The sequence below is a fragment of the Podarcis muralis genome, chromosome 8 (genome assembly GCF_964188315.1).
Source record: "Podarcis muralis chromosome 8, rPodMur119.hap1.1, whole genome shotgun sequence".
Taxonomy (NCBI): domain Eukaryota; kingdom Metazoa; phylum Chordata; class Lepidosauria; order Squamata; family Lacertidae; genus Podarcis; species Podarcis muralis.
In genome coordinates, this window is record NC_135662.1 from 84,649,111 (window position 1) to 84,666,855 (window position 17,745).

Below are 17,745 nucleotides of genomic sequence, written 5' to 3' on the forward strand. Positions count from 1 at the left end.
AGCTGATGCTGGGAGGTGCCACACCCAGCCTTCACCTCTTCCCTGGCGCCCTCCAGAACTTGGCGCCCTGGCACCCCGCACCACTTGCCTCTATGGGCAAGACACCCCTGGAGAGAGGCAATAATTATTAGACCAGTTCAGGTCTACAGTTCCATGTTCTTCAATTTTGGGTCCCTGGACAGTGTTGGGCTACTACTTTTACCATTCCCAGGCAGTTTAGCTAAGCTTAGCTTGAAGTGACCTGGATTGGGATGACGGGACTACAATGTTTGGGAAGCCAATCACTTGTCTAGCACCTCAGTCACCTCTCCTGATTCACATGACACAGAGATAGAGCTGGGTGTCATCTGCAGACTGGTGACACTTCACTCCCAAACTCCTGGTGAGAGCTCTCAGCGGCTTCACATGTGTTAAAATAGCACAGGGGAGAAGATGAGACCCTGAAGGACAGCACAGGGGAGCTACCATACATGAGGAGCAGAACCACTGAAGTACAGTGCCCACAACCCCACTTCCACGAGACATCCCAGAAGGATGCTGTGGTCAACAGCATCAAAAGCAGGGATGAACTCTCCCAATCTCTCTTTGACTGATGTCATCAACCAGGAAGACCAAGCCAGTTTCAGTGCCATGACCAGGCTGGAAGCCAGACTCAAATGCATCCAGATATCCAGTCTCCTCCAAGAATGCCTGAAGCTGGACCTGATCTGGTATAAACATCCTACAAAGCTATGATTCTGCTGAAGAGAGTGCATTGTTTCTATGAGTGAAGTACTACAGTGGTACCTCGGGATGCGAACGGGATCCGTTCCGGAGCCCCGTTCGCATCCCGAACGGAACGCAAGATGCGACGGCGTATCTGCGGGTAGTGTTTCGCCTCTTCCGCGCATGCACGTGACGTCATTTTGAGCATCTGCGCATGCGTGAGCGGCGAAACCTGGAAGTAACACTCTCCGTTACTTCCGGGTTGCCGCGGAGCGCAACTCGAACGTGCTGAACCCGAAGCACGTTCAACTCGAGGTATGACTGTACTGATAAAATTTAACAAGAGCATTTATTACTAGCCTTGGAAGACTAGATGAGTTCCGCATTGGTAAGTTTCCATGCAGCAGGTACCGCTCATCCCATGAATGGTTGTACGAAGCCTTTAAATACCAAGGCAAAATTGCATTGCATTTCAAAATCAGCACCATCTCTCTGCCCGCAAGCTTCCAGTTTTGAGCCTTCAACCCAGACACACATTTCAAACAACAGGTGTACAATTGCCTCAATGGCACTAGAGGGTGCCAAAGGTATCCAGAGCTTATAAGAAGTTTGCTTTGAATCCTGACTGCACCTAATGAGAACCTAAGGGCCATTTTTAATGATGCGGCAGGTTAAGTTAAAGGGGGAGCCATTTCCAATTCCAGCTCTCCCTATTGCTTGGCTCTTGTACAAGGCAGAGAAGGGAGGGAATACCAATGCATTTGACCAGACAAGGCATTTAAAAAGGAAATGAATCACAGTTCCACATTTTTAAAAGGTGAAGCTGAAGGAGACTTGAGATTGTTTTAAAAAAAAAAATCACTTGCAATTTGTACTTGTGGAATTTTATTCCGTTACCTACTGAACATCAAACAGTTCAGTGGCATTCTAGAAAAGCTGCTTCTTTTCTGGGATCTCATGCCCAGGCCCCGTACTTTTCTTTGCCGGAAGAAACACATTTGCTGAGGGTTGCCATACATCTGGATTTTCCCAGTGACAGCAGCCACGAAATTAAAAGACGCCTGCTTCTTGGGAGAAGGGCAATGACAGGCCTAGACAGCATCTTGAGAAGTAGAGATATCACCTTGCCAACAAAGGTCCGTATAGTTAAAGCTATGGTTTTCCCAGTAGTGATGTATGGAAGTGAGAGCTGGACCATAAAGAAGGCTGATCGCCGAAGAATGGATGCTTTTGAATTCTGGTGCTGGAGGAGACTCTTGAGAGTCCCATGGACTGCAAGACGATCAAACCTATCCATTCTGAAGGGAATCAGCCCTGAGTGCTCACTGGAAGGACAGATCGTGAAGCTGAGGCTCCAGTACTTTGGCCACCTCATGAGAAGAGAAGACTCCCTGGAGAAGACACTGATGCTGGGAAAGATGGAGGGCACAAGGAGAAGGGGGCGACAGAGGACGAGATGGTTGGATAGTGTTTTCGAGGTTACCAGCATGAGTTTGACCAAACTGCGGGAAGTAGTGGAGGACAGAGGTGCCTGGCGTGCTCTGGTCCATGGGGTCACGAAGAGTTGGACACGACTAAACGACTAAACAACAACAATGTACTGAAGTTCTCACCCTGGGCCAGCAGGGGGATACTGTAGATAGTTATGCAAATGAAGGATCGAAAGTGACGTTCAGTGATTGGATAGTTTAGAAAGTTGCTACAGTAACGTTGTACTAGAACTCTATATAAGCAGGCTGACTGAACCCTTCAGTTCAGTTCTTTTCTGGCCTCAGAATAAACAAGAGCTGTTTGAAGAATCGCTGTGTCGTCTGATATGTTCACCCACAACTTAACACCGGACATAGTTGGCAATTGGCCGTCGGAAGCTGTGTCTGGGCGGAAATCGCTGAAACGTCCAGGAAAATCCGGACGTCTGGCAACCCACGTCGGCAATGTCATTTTGGGTGATTTCCCTTAAAAATAGTTCACAAACTTCCTTTTCTCCCCAAGATTTTGCAAAGAAAGCTCAACAACTTTTTTGTCCAGATTTTCACTTTTTGAAATATAGCAACCCTACATTTGCTACAAAGTAAAACTGAACATTCTTCCAGATGACCTCTTCTCTGGCCATTCGTCCAGATTTGGATTCAGAGATGGAACTGTGTCCAGTCTTTCTTGAGTGTTCATTCTGATTTATTTGCTATTCATCTCAATTTGCCTGTGAGGCGCTTATGTCTTCCCATCAATACTTTATCCATGCACCCTTTTCTGTGCATTTCCACATCTCTTAACAAAATACAAAATGTCCATTTTTTAAAAAAAAGGGGGGGATTTGTTGCACTAGGGTGAGGGAACACTTTGAGCAAACCGATCATTTCCGGCCTATGCTTGAAGCCATCAAACAAAATAGTCGCAGTCTCAAGGAACCCTGAGAAGGGAATCCCCTGCCCCATTGCAGCAGGTGAATCGCTCCTTGATTTAACTTCTCCAGAAGTTACTGATCACTAAATAGCCTGATTGTACTAAAAGCTGTTATACAGCTCTCAATCGCCACATGCATTCCTTTTTACAGACCCAAGATCAGACAGACACAAAATGTCTTTTGAATGGTTTGTTCACTCTGATGTTCATTAATACAATTCTTCACCTCAATGCACATGGCCTATTTTCATCATCATCTTCATCATCACCATTTTATTTGTATCCACAGTTAAAACAATGCTCAAGGCGGCTTACAATATGAAGAGATTTACATAACTACAAACATAGCAAAGTAGTCATAAAAATAAATAAAACACATTAAAAACTACATAACCAAACTGAACAATTTCCACATAAAAATAAAGATACAAAAAGTTAATATCAGTAAAAAGGTAAAGGGACCTCTGACCATGAGGTCCAGTCGTGACCGACTCTGGGGTTGTGGCGCTCATCTCGCTTTATTGGCCGAGGGAGCCAGCGTACAGCTTCCGGGTCATGTGGCCAGCATGACTAAGCCGCTTCTGGCGAACCAGAGCAGCGCACGGAAACGTCGTTTACCTTCCCGCCGGAGCGATACCTATTTATCTACTTGCACTTTGACGTGCTTTTGAACTGCTAGGTTGGCAGGAGCAGGGACCCAACAACGGGAGCTCACCCCGTTGTGGGGATTTGAACCACTGACCTTCTGATCGGCAAGTCCTAGGCTCTGTGGTTAAACCCACAGCGCCACCCGCGTCCCTAATATCCGTAATATCAGTTAATATCTAATGGTATACCACCTTCAACAAGTTGGCATGCTGCCCTGGCGAGCCAATTTGCAAGACACTTGCCAAGCCAGGAGCTTCTGCTATCCAGTAAGGTGTAGTCCTGTTCCAGGTGTTGTGTATATCCTTATCATTTTCATTTGACTTATCTCAAAATTCCTTGCCCAGGTGGATTCCATTATGGTAGCATCTCCCAAGCTTGGGTGCCCAGATGCTGCTTGACTACAATTCCCATCATCTCTGACCACTGAGCCTGTGAGCTAGGCATGATGGGAGTAGTAGTCCAATACAATCTGGGGAGCCAAGGTTGGGAAAGGCTTATGGCATGGAAGAGGCTCATGACCAACTTGTGTCTTTCTAGTATTCCCTGCCTTCTTGGCCCTATCATGCTATGACTGTTATCATCAAGGGGTTTAGGCTGGGTGTTCACCAGTATGCGGATGATACCCAGCTCTACCTCTCATTTAAATCGGAACCAGTGAAGGCGGTGAATGTCCTGTGTGAGCATGTTGAGGCAGTTGGAGGATGGATTGGTGGCTACAAGATTGAGGTTGAAACCCAAGAAGACAGAAGTACTGTTTCTGGGGGACAGGGGGTGGGCAGGTGTGGGGGATTCCCTGGTCCTGAATGGGGTAACTGTGCTCCTAAAGGACTAGCTCAAGTTTCCTCAACCTTGGCCCTCCAGACGTTTTGAGACTACAATTCCCATCATCCCTGACCACTGGTCCTGCTAGAAGAAGAAGAAGAAGAAGAGTTTGGATTTGATATCCCACCTTTCACTCCCTTTAAGGAGTCTCAAAGTGGCTAACATTCTCCTTTCCCTTCCTCCCCCACAACAAACACTCTGTGAGGTGAGTGAGGCTGAGAGTGTGACCAGCCTAAGGTCACCCAGCAGCTGCATGTGGAGGAGCGGAGATGCGAACCCAGTTCCCCAGATTACAAGTCCACCACTCTTAACCACTACACCACACTGGCTAGCTAGGGATCATGGGAGTTGTAGGCCAAAAACATCTGGAGGGCCGAGGTTGAGGAAGCCTGGACTAGCTGTATAGCCTGGGAGTCATTCTGGGCTCACAGCTGTCTGTGGAGGCACAGGTTAATTCTGTGTCCAGGGCAGCTGTCTACCAACTTCATTTGGTATGCCAGTTGAGACCCTACGTGCCTGCACACTGTCTCGCCAGAGGGGTACATGCTCTAGTTATCTCCCGCTTGGACAACTGTAATGTGCTCTATGTGGGGCTACCTGTGAAGAAACTACAACTAATCCAGAATGCAGCAGCCAGCTAGATTGGTGACTGGGAGCGGACACTGGGACCATGTAACACCAGTCCTAAAGGATCTTCACTGGCTCTCAGTACATTTCAAGTACAATTCAAAGTGTTGGTACTGACTTTTAATGCCCTAAATGGCCTCAGCCCACCATACCTGAAGGAGCATCTCTACCCCCCCCCCCATCACTCAACCTGGACACTGAGGTCATCTTCCAAGGCTCTCTGGTGGTTCCCTCACTGTGAGAAGTGAAGCTATAGAGAACCAGGCAGACGGGGCCTTCTCAGTAGTGGCGTCCTCCCTGTGGAACGCCCTCCCAGATGATGTTAAGGAGATGAGCAACTATATAAACTTTAGAAGACATCTGAAGGCAGCCCTGTATAGGAGTACTTTTTAATGTGTAATGTTTTATTATGTTTTATACCTCAGCTTGAGGTATTTTAGCTATTACATCATCTAAATTCTTCTCCCCTGTATTTATAGTTCTCTATTTTTTAAATAACCTAACAATATTTCTATCAGCTATTTAAGCTTTCCTCACAACATTTGTCCAGTATTGTTTTTCCCATAGGACTGCTAAATAAACATTTTTGGAGTTGTTCTTCTAAGGTTTTCCCCAACAAGACACAAAACATCAAAAAGGTATCAGGTGGTACAAATGACCATGGCACTGTTAATTTATTTATGTAATATTTTATTATGCTTTTGCACATTAGAGGAGTTTTGAATTAAAACCAGTTACAACATACAGTATAAAAAATTACTTTTTCTCTCTGGAACATTAAAAATGAGCATGTACACACATGTCGGAACTGCCAGGTTTCTGCAGCTCAGATGGTGTGGTAGTCAAGAGTAAAGGGACATAAAACTTCTGAGAGATGAAAAACTGCCACAACAAGCAAGACAAGCTGTGAGAGAAACAATTTCTTTGAGATTTAATAGCAGCACCATAATCAATAGCTTGAAATACTCATAAGCTGGAGAGGAAAGACAGCAGGTCAAACCAGCAAGGCTAAAAAAAAAAAAGCGATGAGAGATGTGCAGGCAGAGGAAGAATAGATCCCTGAAGCTTTTTCCAAGATAATTTCTCCAAGATAATATGCCTGGAATCCTGTAAGATGAAGTTGGAATTAGTGCTATCGTGTTCAGAAAAAAACAACAACTAAAGCTATTGAGCTGAATGGTAGGGAAAGCTTGAAGCTTTCCATGTTTGAGATGTGAGAAGTATATAATACCCTTTCTAGTCAAAGGACAGCAGAAGAAACATAGAATTCAAAATGTATTTCATACTAAATATAAGGCACCAAAGTACAGTGGTACCTTGGGTTACAACCATAATCCATTCCGGTGGTCTGGTTGTAAACCAAAACAGGTTGTAACCCAAGGGCGCTTTCGCCAATGGGGCCTCCAAAAAAATGGGTTGTAATAATAATAATAATAATAATAATAATAATAATAATAATAGGGGTTGTAATACAAAAAAGGGACATGCACTTCCGGGTTTGACATGGTTGTAATCTAAAACGGTTGCAAACCAAGGTACAGTGGTACCTCAGGTTACATACGCTTCAGGTTTCAGACTCCGCTAACCCAGAAATAGTACCTCGGGTTAAGAACTTTGCTTCAGGGTGAGAACAGAAATTGTGCTTCGGCGGCGCAGCAGCAGCAGCAGGAGGCCCCATTAGCTAAAATGGTGCTTCAGGTTAAGAACAGTTTCAGGTTAAGAACAGACCTCTGGAACGAATTAAGTACTTAACCTGAGGTACCACTGTACTAGAATTGGTCCAAAGACTATTGTTGAAAAAAGTGAAAAGAAAGAACTCCAAAATCTATGGCTGGGCAACAACAATGTATGCTTCCTCTCTCTGATAAATGAAAACTCTGGCAGTGCGTCCATTTTAAGACCCGGGCTTCTCCTCTTCTGCATCCTTGAACCCTCCTGGCTGTTAAGGCTCATTCACACTCGTTTAACCACATCGGTTAACAAACCTGGATACATATGCTATAATGTTATTGTTTTAGTTAAATAAATTGTTTAAGCTGTTATTAAGGAAATGATTATTTTTCTCCTTCCAATAAAGTACAGCAGAAAAGCTGTCCAAATAATAAACAATAATTTCCTAATTATCTGTCTATGTATTTCTGATAGTATAGTCAAATCAGCAATTTTGATATAACTGTAAAAACTACTCCAAAAAACTATTATTCCAAAAATGAAGCCTTCAGCTGATTGAAAATATTCAGAGGATGCCAGCAAGGTTGAACTTTTCTGTAAAATTGATCTAAATCAAGTCTTACTGATTAGTGATTAAAATAAGACCCTGACTAAAGCATCCCTGACAGATGCCCACCCAACATTTGCTTAAAAACTTCTAAGGAAGGAGAGCTCACAACTTCCCAAGAGAGCGCATTCTACTGCTGAACAGCTCTTTCTGTCAGAAAGTTCTTCTTGATAATTAGTCGGAATCTCCTGCTTGTAACTTGCAGCCATTGGTTCGACTCCAACCCTCCGGAGCAGGAGAAATCAAGCTTGCACCATCCTCCATGTGGCGCCCTTCAGATATTTGAAGATGGCTATCCTATCTCCTCTCAGTCTCCTCATCTCTAGGCTAAACATACCCAGTTCCCTCAACCATCCCTTATCAAATCTCCATTTCCAGATCCTTGACCATCTTGGTTGCCCTCCTCTGCACACCTTCCCGCTTGTCAATATCCTCCTTAAATAGTGGTGCCCAGAACAGAACACGGGATTCCAGGTGTGGTCTGAACAAGGCAGAACAGAGCAGGGCTATTATTCCCCTTGATCCAGGAGTGTTGCACTCCCCAATTGCTGCCCGGGACATTCACCCACTGGAGCCTGTATTTGGCTACAGCGTGAGGACCGCAGCATCAGAGAGCGGCAGCGCCATGGCCTCTCCGACATGGGTTTTTCTGCGGATTGAGGCCTTTTCCAATTCAGCAGCAAACACTGAGTTTACGGGACAGATAGAATAAGTCACAGGACAACCGTAAGTGTGGGTAAGCTGTATTGAGTCCCTGCATACAGGGCAGTATTTTTGGCAACAAGTGTAGGCCTGCAAGCCCATACAGCAAAGCCGTATACCTGTAAGAACACCTCTCATTCACATACCTGGAGGCAAGCTGCCTAACTTTTATATAAGGGACCCCTGACCACTAGGTCCAGTCGTGGCCGACTCTGGGGTTGCGGCGCTCATCTCGCTTTATTGGCCGAGGGAGCCAGCGTACAGCTTCCGGGTCATGTGGCCAGCATGACTAAGCCGCTTCTGGAGAACCAGAGCAGCACACAGAAACGCTGTTTACCTTCCCACCAGAGCGGTACCTTTTTATCTAATTGCACTTGACGTGCTTCCGAACTGCTAGGTTGGCAGGAGCAGGGACCGAGCAGGGACCGAGCAACGGGAGTTCACCCCGTAGCGGGGATTCGAACCACTGACCTTCTGATTGGCAAGTCCTAGGCACTGTGGTTTAACCCACAGTGCCACCCGCGTCTATATATATATATATATATATATATATATATATATATATATGTATGCAGGTTTTGGTGTCCTCGGGTATCTTCCCGTGTAAAAGTTGGGGTGTCTAGGCGACGTTTCGACGAGGTCTCACTCGTCATCTTCAGGCTGGTGCTTTCGGCTTCTTGTTACTGGAACAGAGCAGGATCTCAGTGTTTGAGTTCCTATAAATACTGTTGAGGAGGTGTGGCCTCCAATGTTCTGGGCAGAGAGGAAGTTCCCAGGCTAGTGTGCCTTTTCTTCTTTTGTTCCTTAATTGCTTGAGGGATATCTTGAGTGATTTCTTGAGTGATATCCTGAGTACCACTTAGGTGGGTCATTAGGTGTGGATTAGTTGCTAAAGCCTTTGTGTCTTGACCTCTTGAACTTTGTGAAGAGTTTTTCTGAGAAGATGGGTGTACTACATTTAGTTGTGCTCTGGCTTGGCTTCGTGTATAGGGGCGAGCTGTGGTTTTGTGGCCTGTGCCAGCCAGATCTGTGTAGGGATTGCAGGGGGGTGCAGCATCCGGAGGTGCCACCATGGTTTGGCTACTGGATGGTGTCTGTAATTTATCTGTGGAGAGGGTCTGGGTTTGGGTCTGGTGTGGTTGATTGGTGATGGCGTTCTGTGTGCCTCTGGATCTGGTGTCAGTTTTTGTGGGGAGGGCTAATTTCCAGATGTCTGGCAAGCGGGATGTGTCGTCACGCTTGTTCATGTTGTGAGGGTGTTTCTCTATCTCGATGGCTTCCATGATTATTCTCTTGTGGTGATGTTCCATGTTAGAGAGCAATTTGGAATCTGCAAAATTAATTTCGTGTCCTGTTTCTTTCATGTGTTGGAAGAGAGAGGAAGTTTTTTCTTCTTTTTTGACGGCATTCTTGTGTTCTGCGATACGTGCATTTATTCGTCTGTTTGTTTGTCCAATGTACGTGGCTGGGCAGACTTTGCAGGGTATTTCATAGACCCCTTGGTTTTCCAACTGGATTTTATCCTTGGGGTTTCTGAGGATATTGGCTATTTTTTGGTTGGCGCAAAAGGCTGTTTTGATATTGTGTTTATGGAGGATTTTGCTAATTTTATCTGTAGGCCACAAAACCACAGCTCGCCCCTATACACGAAGCCAAGCCAGAGCACAACTAAATGTAGTACACCCATCTTCTCAGAAAAACTCTTCACAAAGTTCAAGAGGTCAAGACACAAAGGCTTTAGCAACTAATCCACACCTAATGACCCACCTAAGTGGTACTCAGGATATCACTCAAGAAATCACTCAAGATATCCCTCAAGCAATTAAGGAACAAAAGAAGAAAAGGCACACTAGCCTGGGAACTTCCTCTCTGCCCAGAACATTGGAGGCCACACCTCCTCAACAGTATTTATAGGAACTCAAACACTGAGATCCTGCTCTGTTCCAGTAACAAGAAGCCGAAAGCACCAGCCTGAAGATGACGAGTGAGACCTCGTCGAAACGTCGCCTAGACACCCCAACTTTTACACGGGAAGATACCCGAGGACACCAAAACCTGCATTCCTGTACCCGTGAAAATCTACGAAAGCAAATATATATGTATGTATGTATATATGAGAAATTCAGGAAACCAACATAATGCTTTAATGCAAATCTAGTTCCATTTTGAGAGGAGGAAAAAAACCCCACTTACCCTCTGTAGTTTGGGTTCTGTAGATCAATTTTTACTGGAAATGTTCAGGCTGTTACAAAAAATCATTATATATTAGTACATTCTTATGCTGTGGCACAACAACTAGTTACAAAGGGGGGGGGTAGGGGGATCAAAGTTGCAAGGAAACAATACGGAAGAGGTCAAAGTGCTACAGAGTAAAATGCATGTGCGCTCATACTGGAGGCCCCTGAACCAGCGCAGGTGAATTGGGGTGTATGGTTTTAAAGGAGTGCAGAGATCTGGAAGGCATGACGGAAACCTGGTGGAATGGGGAGAACCAATGGATCACAGTTATCTCTGGATGCAAACTGCACAGGAGAGCCAGGGAAGGGTGTGCAACAAAGAGGACATGGAGTCTAACAAGTTAGAAATCCCAGAAGGGGCAAACACTGCCACAGAATTACTCTGGGTGGCAATACTGAGATCCAAGAGTAATTCAGTACAGTGGTTGTACCTTCATCCCCCTCAGCTAAAATCCCCAGAGTGATCTTTAAATGGATGATGAAATGAAGGAGGCACACAAAGGAGAAGTGTTGCAGTGTCTTCACTTAACTTTGCATGCTCCAGTCACAACTAAGAGGCAAAATTTCTAGATATCCTAAATAAAGGTGCCCTAGAACAACAGACAGCATCTTAAAAAGCAGAGACATCACCTTGCCAACAAAGGTCCGTATAGTGAAAGCTATGGTTTTCCCAGTAGTGATGTGTGGAAGTGAGAGCTGGACCATAAAGAAGGCTGATTGCCGAAGAATTGATGCTTTTGAATTCTGGTGCTGGGGAGACTCTTGAGAGTCCCATGGACTGCAAGAAGATCAAACCATTCTGAAGGAAATCAGCCCTGAGTGCTCACTGGAAGGACAGATCCTGAAGCTGAGGCTCCAATACTTTGGCCACCTCATGAGAAGAGAAGACTCCCTGGAAAAGACCCTGATGTTGGGAAAGATGGAGGGCACAAGGAGAAGGGGATGACAGAGGACAAGATGGTTGGATAGTGTTCTCGAAGCTACCAGCATGAGTTTGACCAAACTGCGGGAGGCAGTGAAAGACAGGAGTGCCTGGCGTGCTCTGGTCCATGGGGTCACGAAGAGTCGGACACGACCAAACGACTAAACAACAACAAGAAGAAGAACAATAGGTCGTGAAACCAAGCAGAGGGCCAGAAACCCTGGATTTAAGATTAAGTGGCACTCAGGACCTGGCAAGAAATGGAAGATATTGTTCAACCAAGTAGGAGAGTGACTACAGCGCTATCAAATTTAACATGCCCAAACTCTGCTTAAAAACCTCCAAGGAGGGAGATTCCAAGGATACATTTTGGAAAAGTTCTCTGCGCAATTTGGTGTCTGCCTCTAAAAGCAAGTCCTGCCGCCGGACGGCCAGGTAGCTGGAAGAGAAGAGGGGAAGAGGCTGGAGAAAGAACCGGGAGTGGAACAAGTTGATGCAGCGAAGCAGACTTCGTAAAGAAGAATAAAATCAGACAAAGTTGCTGCTGCTTGGTGGCTTTTCTCACCCATCCTGGTTCTGCTTAGACAACCTCCAGACATTCCGCTGCCTTTCATGTCCGATGATCTCCCCAAACACTAATTTTTACCACCCAAACACTACCATGTGCATCTAGGATTGTGTTCACTCATCTCAGGGTTCTGTGATTTTCTTAGGCTATGAGTTGTTGTTTTTTAATTGTCTCCTAATATGCTGCAAAAAAACCCCTTTTATCTAAAGTTCTCCAATATCTGGTGCTTATACTTGTTCTTTCCTTCCTACAGCGGTGATACTGAAATGACAACTCAACAGCTTTCAATCCACAGGGACAGCAAAGCCAATCCCATTGCTGACAATGCTGTAAGGTCAGTTAAACCTGCAGCCCGCCTGCTGATTCCTCCGATCTCTTGACAGAAAGTTTGCAGTCAGTTAACCCTCAGCGTTCAAGTGTGTGCATTCCTTTATACCAGGGGTAGGCAACCTAAGGCCCGTGGGCCAGATGCGGCCCAATCGCCTTCTCAATCCAGCCCGCAGACGGTCCGGGAATCAGCGTGTTTTTACATGAGTAGAATGTGTCCTTTTATTTAAAATGCATCTCTGGGTTATTTGTGGGGCATAGGAATTCGTTCATCCCCCCCCCCCCAAAAATATAGTCTGGCCCACCACATGGTCTGAGGGTCGGTGGACCGGCCCACGGCTGAAAAAGGTTACTGACCCCTGCTTTATACGATCCTTTAAAACAAAATACTGTGGTTGCTCGGGTTGCGAACGTGATCCGTGCGGGAGGCACGTTCACAACCCGCAGCGTTCGCAAACCCGCAGCTGCACGTCTGCACACGTGCGGGTTGCGATTCGGCACTTCTGCGCATGCACAACTGCTGAAACCCGGAAGTAACCCGTTCCAGTGCTTCCGGGTTTCGGTGGTCCGTAACCCCAAAAAACGCAACCTGAAGTGTCTGTAACCCGAGGTATGACTGTACAGTGGTGCCTCGCAAGACGAAAATAATCCGTTCCGCGAGTCTCTTCATCTAGCGGTTTTTTCGTCTTGCAAAGCAACCCTATTAGCGGCTTAGCGTTATTAGCGGTTTAGCGGCTATTAAAGGCTTAGCGGCTAAAAGGCTATTAGCGGCTTAGAAAAAGGGGGGGAGCGGAAAAAAATTGCAAGACTCGCAAGACGTTTTCGTCTTGCGAAGCAAGCCCATAGGGAAAATCGTCTTGCAAAGCGCATCGAAAAACGGAAAACCCTTTCGTCTAGCGGGTTTTTTCGTCTTGCGAGGCATTCGTCTTGTGGGGCACCACTGTATTGCCTCAGAAATGAATGATTTATCCACAAGCCATTTCAAGAATGATACAGGGGAAAAAGGAGCCACTTCAGTCATGAAGATAATCTTCTTTGTGGCTCAAAGGTAAGACTGTGAGGTGGAAAGACATGCTTCTTCTGAGCAAATGTACCTCTAAGATCGATGGGGATGCAGCACGGGATGTTTGGAATAAAGACAAAGCACTTTATTTGGAGCTGTGTGCAGGCCTGGTGTCAGCAGTAGGTACGCCGAGGCAAATGCCAGGGTGCGGGCAGGGCCCATCAAGGTCACAACTATTAGGGGGATCAGTGCCCCCTTCCCCCTATTTCTCAGTCCTCAGAGAATTGGGCACCTGCATTTTAGTTATTCTGCCCCCCCCCCCAAACAGCCTGTACTACTCGGAGCAGGTGAAAATAGCAGGAGCTGCGACAGTAGAGCACCAAATGTCCCTCCCTTAAACAACTTCTAAACATTTCATATTTAGAGGTTGAACAGACTGTATTGCTTGCCATGCTTATATATGAGCTATTATTTCTGCCTCCGCAGATAAACACATTTTCTCAAGATCCCTTTCTGTTGTGGTATACAGAAGGAGTGATAAAACAGAACATTCAAGGCAATCTAAACTCTGCAGAAGTGGGCAGCTGTCATTTTGTGTTTAGATAAGCTTGTTTTAAGTCCTGATTCCTTTCTCCTCGAAAGCGATTGTTGAATTTATATTCATCAGCCTGGCTCCATGCCCACACCAGACAGTGAACATTACTAACACAGGCTATTCAGGTAGCGTGACTTTTTAAAAACACCTCACTGTTTTTCTTCTTCAGGATTTTGAAATATGAGGTTTGTTACTTACCCAGCTGTCAGCAATAAAAGGCATATTCCCAAGACATCCAGATTGGTACACGCCACCTGGCTGACTATTGTTTTGTAGTCTGTCCAGAAAGTCATTATTCACCCTTAGAAACAGAAATGAGGAAATGAACATTTACAGAATCTTGCAAAAGGCAGAGATTATGAAATTGAATTCAGTATAGAAATTTGCTTTGCTTTTCATGACAACAGCCAATTGTGCAGGTAACTTTTGAGCCTAAAGACTATATTTGATTAAAACCCACAGCTTCCTCATTTTGCAAGGCCACCTCTGACTATAATGGCAACTTTTTACAATATGGCTCTTGATACTCACTCATTACCCAACCTTGCTTTTTTATCAGTGCAGAACCTGATTTTTAAAAATCCAGTGGTATGCTGTAATACAAGGCACTGCTTGAGTTAGTCGCATGAATTCTCTTAACTTAGATGGAAACCAAAAGATTAAACACTTAAGTCTCCTTTGGAGTCAAGAAATGTAGCTGGAAGGGACCCACTAAATTTGTTTAGAATAAAAGTGATGGGCATTTTTGGGCAATGCATTCCACCTGATTTCCTACACACTTCACATGAGACACAGCAAAAGGCTTGGAAGCTTTGGTATGGGGAAAAGATTAATACATCTTACTCAGAAGATTTTAAAACAACAACATTTATACCCTGCTCTTTGGTCCACAAAGCACTCCTGTGCTCTACAGAACTATAACCAATTGTCATATTATATAAAAAGGTAAAGGTACCCCTGCCCGTACGGGCCAGTCTTGACAGACTCTAGGGTTGTGCGCCCATCTCACTCAAGAGGCTGGGAGCCAGCACTGTCCGGAGACACTTCCGGGTCACATGGCCAGCGTGACATCGCTGCTCTGGCGAGCCAGAGCTGCACACGGAAACGCCGTTTACCTTCCCGCTAGTAAGCGGTCCCTATTTATCTACTTGCACCCGGGGGTGCTTTCGAACTGCTAGGTTGGCAGGCGCTGGGACCGAGCAACGAGAGTGCACCCCGCCGCGGGGATTCGAACCGCCGACCTTTCGATCGGCAAGCCCTAGGCGCTGAGGCTTTTACCCACAGCGCCACCCGCGTCCCGTCATATTATATGAAGCATACATAAAAACTGCCATCTGAATTCAAACCTAAAAAAGTTTCACATGACAAGTTACAGGCTTCCTTCCACTAATTTTACCTCCTCTGCTCATTCTGATGCGCTTTCATTCTTATTCTCTCCTCTTCCCTTTTCTTAAGTTCCAACAATTCAGCCTGACAATAAAAAGCGAAAAACTGTGAGTTAACGTTTAACAGTCATGCAGAACGCAATAGGCAATTATCCTGTGATAATCAACTAGCATTATACTTCACTATCAAAGGCCCTGCCAAGCCACACCAACACAACCGGTTCCACTATTGTCAAGTTATCACTGGTACACAAATTAGTGTTCTCAACCGTCACAGAAGCATTGGCAAGGGTCTCCTTGGAAGGAGGGAAACAGTGGTAATTCTATGGTACGGAACTCTGCACTTGCCCTCCAATACAAGAAGTAATCACCTCTGGATTTCAAAAATGTGGTAAAAGTATGCAAGTTGATGTTTTCTCCCAGAAGCAAAACTAGACCTACATGGCTTGGTTAAATGTGCAACACTAACCACATTTCCTTTTGAAAAAGCTTGGCAGATAATACCTTTAAAAGTGTAGACTTGCCTGGCATGTTCATTACGTATCTTTAAGTGCCGGGCGAAAACATTCCTCTATAACCAGGCCTTTGGCTAATTAACATTCTATAGCCTTATAAATTTGTTTGTGGGAGAAACAACTCAGAGGTTATTAAGAAGAAATATGATGACAACAAGAAGAGTGGAAGATGGGACTTGTGAACATCAAAGCAGCAGAAATATGAGAGGATTGGACCCTTACTGAGCTCGAAGCATGGGTACCCCCAACAAAAATTTAAAAATTTGGCAAAATATTTGGATTTTATGAGATGTATTGGTATAATTCGGATTAATTAATGTGACATGATTAGATTGTTAAATGGAAAACTTAATAAAAATTATTTTTTTAAAAAAAATTGTTTGTGGGAGGCAGCCATTATTAGCTTGTTTTTGTTTTGTTATGTATTCTGTGTTCTCATTTTGTATTTCTGTGTTGTGAACCACTCTGCGATCTTCAGAGGATGGGCGGTATACAAATTTAATTAACAAATTAAAAACATAATAGTTGGAAAACAGATCCCCAAGATGTCCTCTAAACAGTGTTTGAAGCTTGCTCCACAAGGATCCTTCGAAGTTATCCCTGATACCTCACTGTTTGCAAACCTCTCCAACCTGCAATTCAGGAGACTATTTCCTGCATTTAATGAAGTGGACTCCACAAGATCCACGAAAGCTTATGCCATCATAAATTTGTTCGTCTTTAAGACGCCGTGGGGCAAAACAAGGCAACAGCTGTAGAATAAGCTATGGAAAAAGCTTGTTCTATGATTGCTGCTGTTCTTCACCTTTCTCCGCTGCTCTTCCTTCATCTGCTGAAGTTTCCTGTTTTCGTCTTCTCTTTGGATTTGCTTGTATGACTGGCTCCTGGTCTGTTGCAAAGTAAATAATGTGCAAAAATGATATACATTAATAACTATCTAGAATTTAGACCTTGACACCATGTTTTCGTAATTTGTAGCCCTTACGGTTTTCAAAACAGAAAGGGCGATCCACACTTGCTAAAGAAAAGAAATTCACGCAAAGCAGTTACCCAGGCTGTAGGCTGGAGGTTATGGTGGTTCATTGGACAAGGTGTTCTGTTGAATGGGCTTGCATCCAATCTGTGCAACAATTCAGTGTTTTTTCTGTAAGATGGATACAAACATGGCCGTCAGAGCTTTCAGGGTGTTAGGATTATGCATTTTGTCAGACCCTGGATTGCAGCTAGATCTGCAAGAGGACCAAGAAATAGCAAGCAGAACTGGAGATCAGAAAGAGTCCAGAAAGTAAGATGCCAAAGAAAATAGCTGATTACAAAAGAGAACTGCTTACTTAGCTGTCAGCAAGGTGTTTTATTATTAGTTATTGAAGTTGTACGTCACCCATCACCCATCAATCTCAGGGCAGTTCGCAACGTAAAATTACAATACACAACAATACCCAACACGGAAGATTGGCAAATCCTAATGGTAGCGAAAGTGACAGGAAGAGTAAGAGGCCAACTAAAACAAAAAGTCTATAAGGATTGGAGAATCTTTAAAGAATATTTAGAAAACTATGGAATAAAAGGAAACATCTTGGCAGAATTAAACTGATCCCTGTGTTGTATAAATATAAGTTTGTAGGGAGGTAAAAAGAAATTATATAAGAAATATGTAACTGGATAGACAAAGTACAGTGAGATTAATTGGAAGTCAGTTTTAAATTTCTTTTCTATAAATGTTATAATTGTGTTCAATACCAGGAGTATATGTGATGATAATTATATTAAAATACTTATACCTTATAGTGTGATGGTTTCTTTGATTTTTCTGTTATTTGTATGTTTGTTTACTTGTATGTATGTCTGTTTTTCATAAATGTATTTATTTTAAATTAATAAAGATATATATTTTAAAAATTACAATACAGTCTGTTCCTTGTTCTTTCTATCCCTGCCATGTAGCAACCACTCAACCCAAATCTCTCTTCTCCAGCTAACTTCTCTCACGCTGAGCTGGTCTGCATGT

General features: G+C 44.4%; 1 protein-coding gene across 2 annotated transcripts in view; it reads right to left on the reverse strand.

The window, feature by feature from the left end:
- Window positions 1-5,878: 5,878 nt before the first annotated feature.
- The window catches only part of EPSTI1 (epithelial stromal interaction 1), a 40,698-nt gene continuing 28,831 nt past the window's right edge, over window positions 5,879-17,745 (reverse strand). The window contains exons 7-12 of one of the 2 annotated variants that reach the window (XM_028738088.2): window positions 16,788-16,881; window positions 16,543-16,626; window positions 15,234-15,307; window positions 14,036-14,138; window positions 10,379-10,427; window positions 5,879-6,312 (exon numbers count right to left, since the gene is read on the reverse strand). In XM_028738088.2, coding sequence (XP_028593921.2) covers window positions 10,410-10,427; window positions 14,036-14,138; window positions 15,234-15,307; window positions 16,543-16,626; window positions 16,788-16,881 — 373 coding nt within the window. In that variant the 3' untranslated portion in view covers window positions 5,879-6,312; window positions 10,379-10,409. The remainder of the gene's footprint in view (window positions 6,313-10,378; window positions 10,428-14,035; window positions 14,139-15,233; window positions 15,308-16,542; window positions 16,627-16,787; window positions 16,882-17,745) is intronic. The other variant, XM_077933438.1, reaches the window with a different exon arrangement.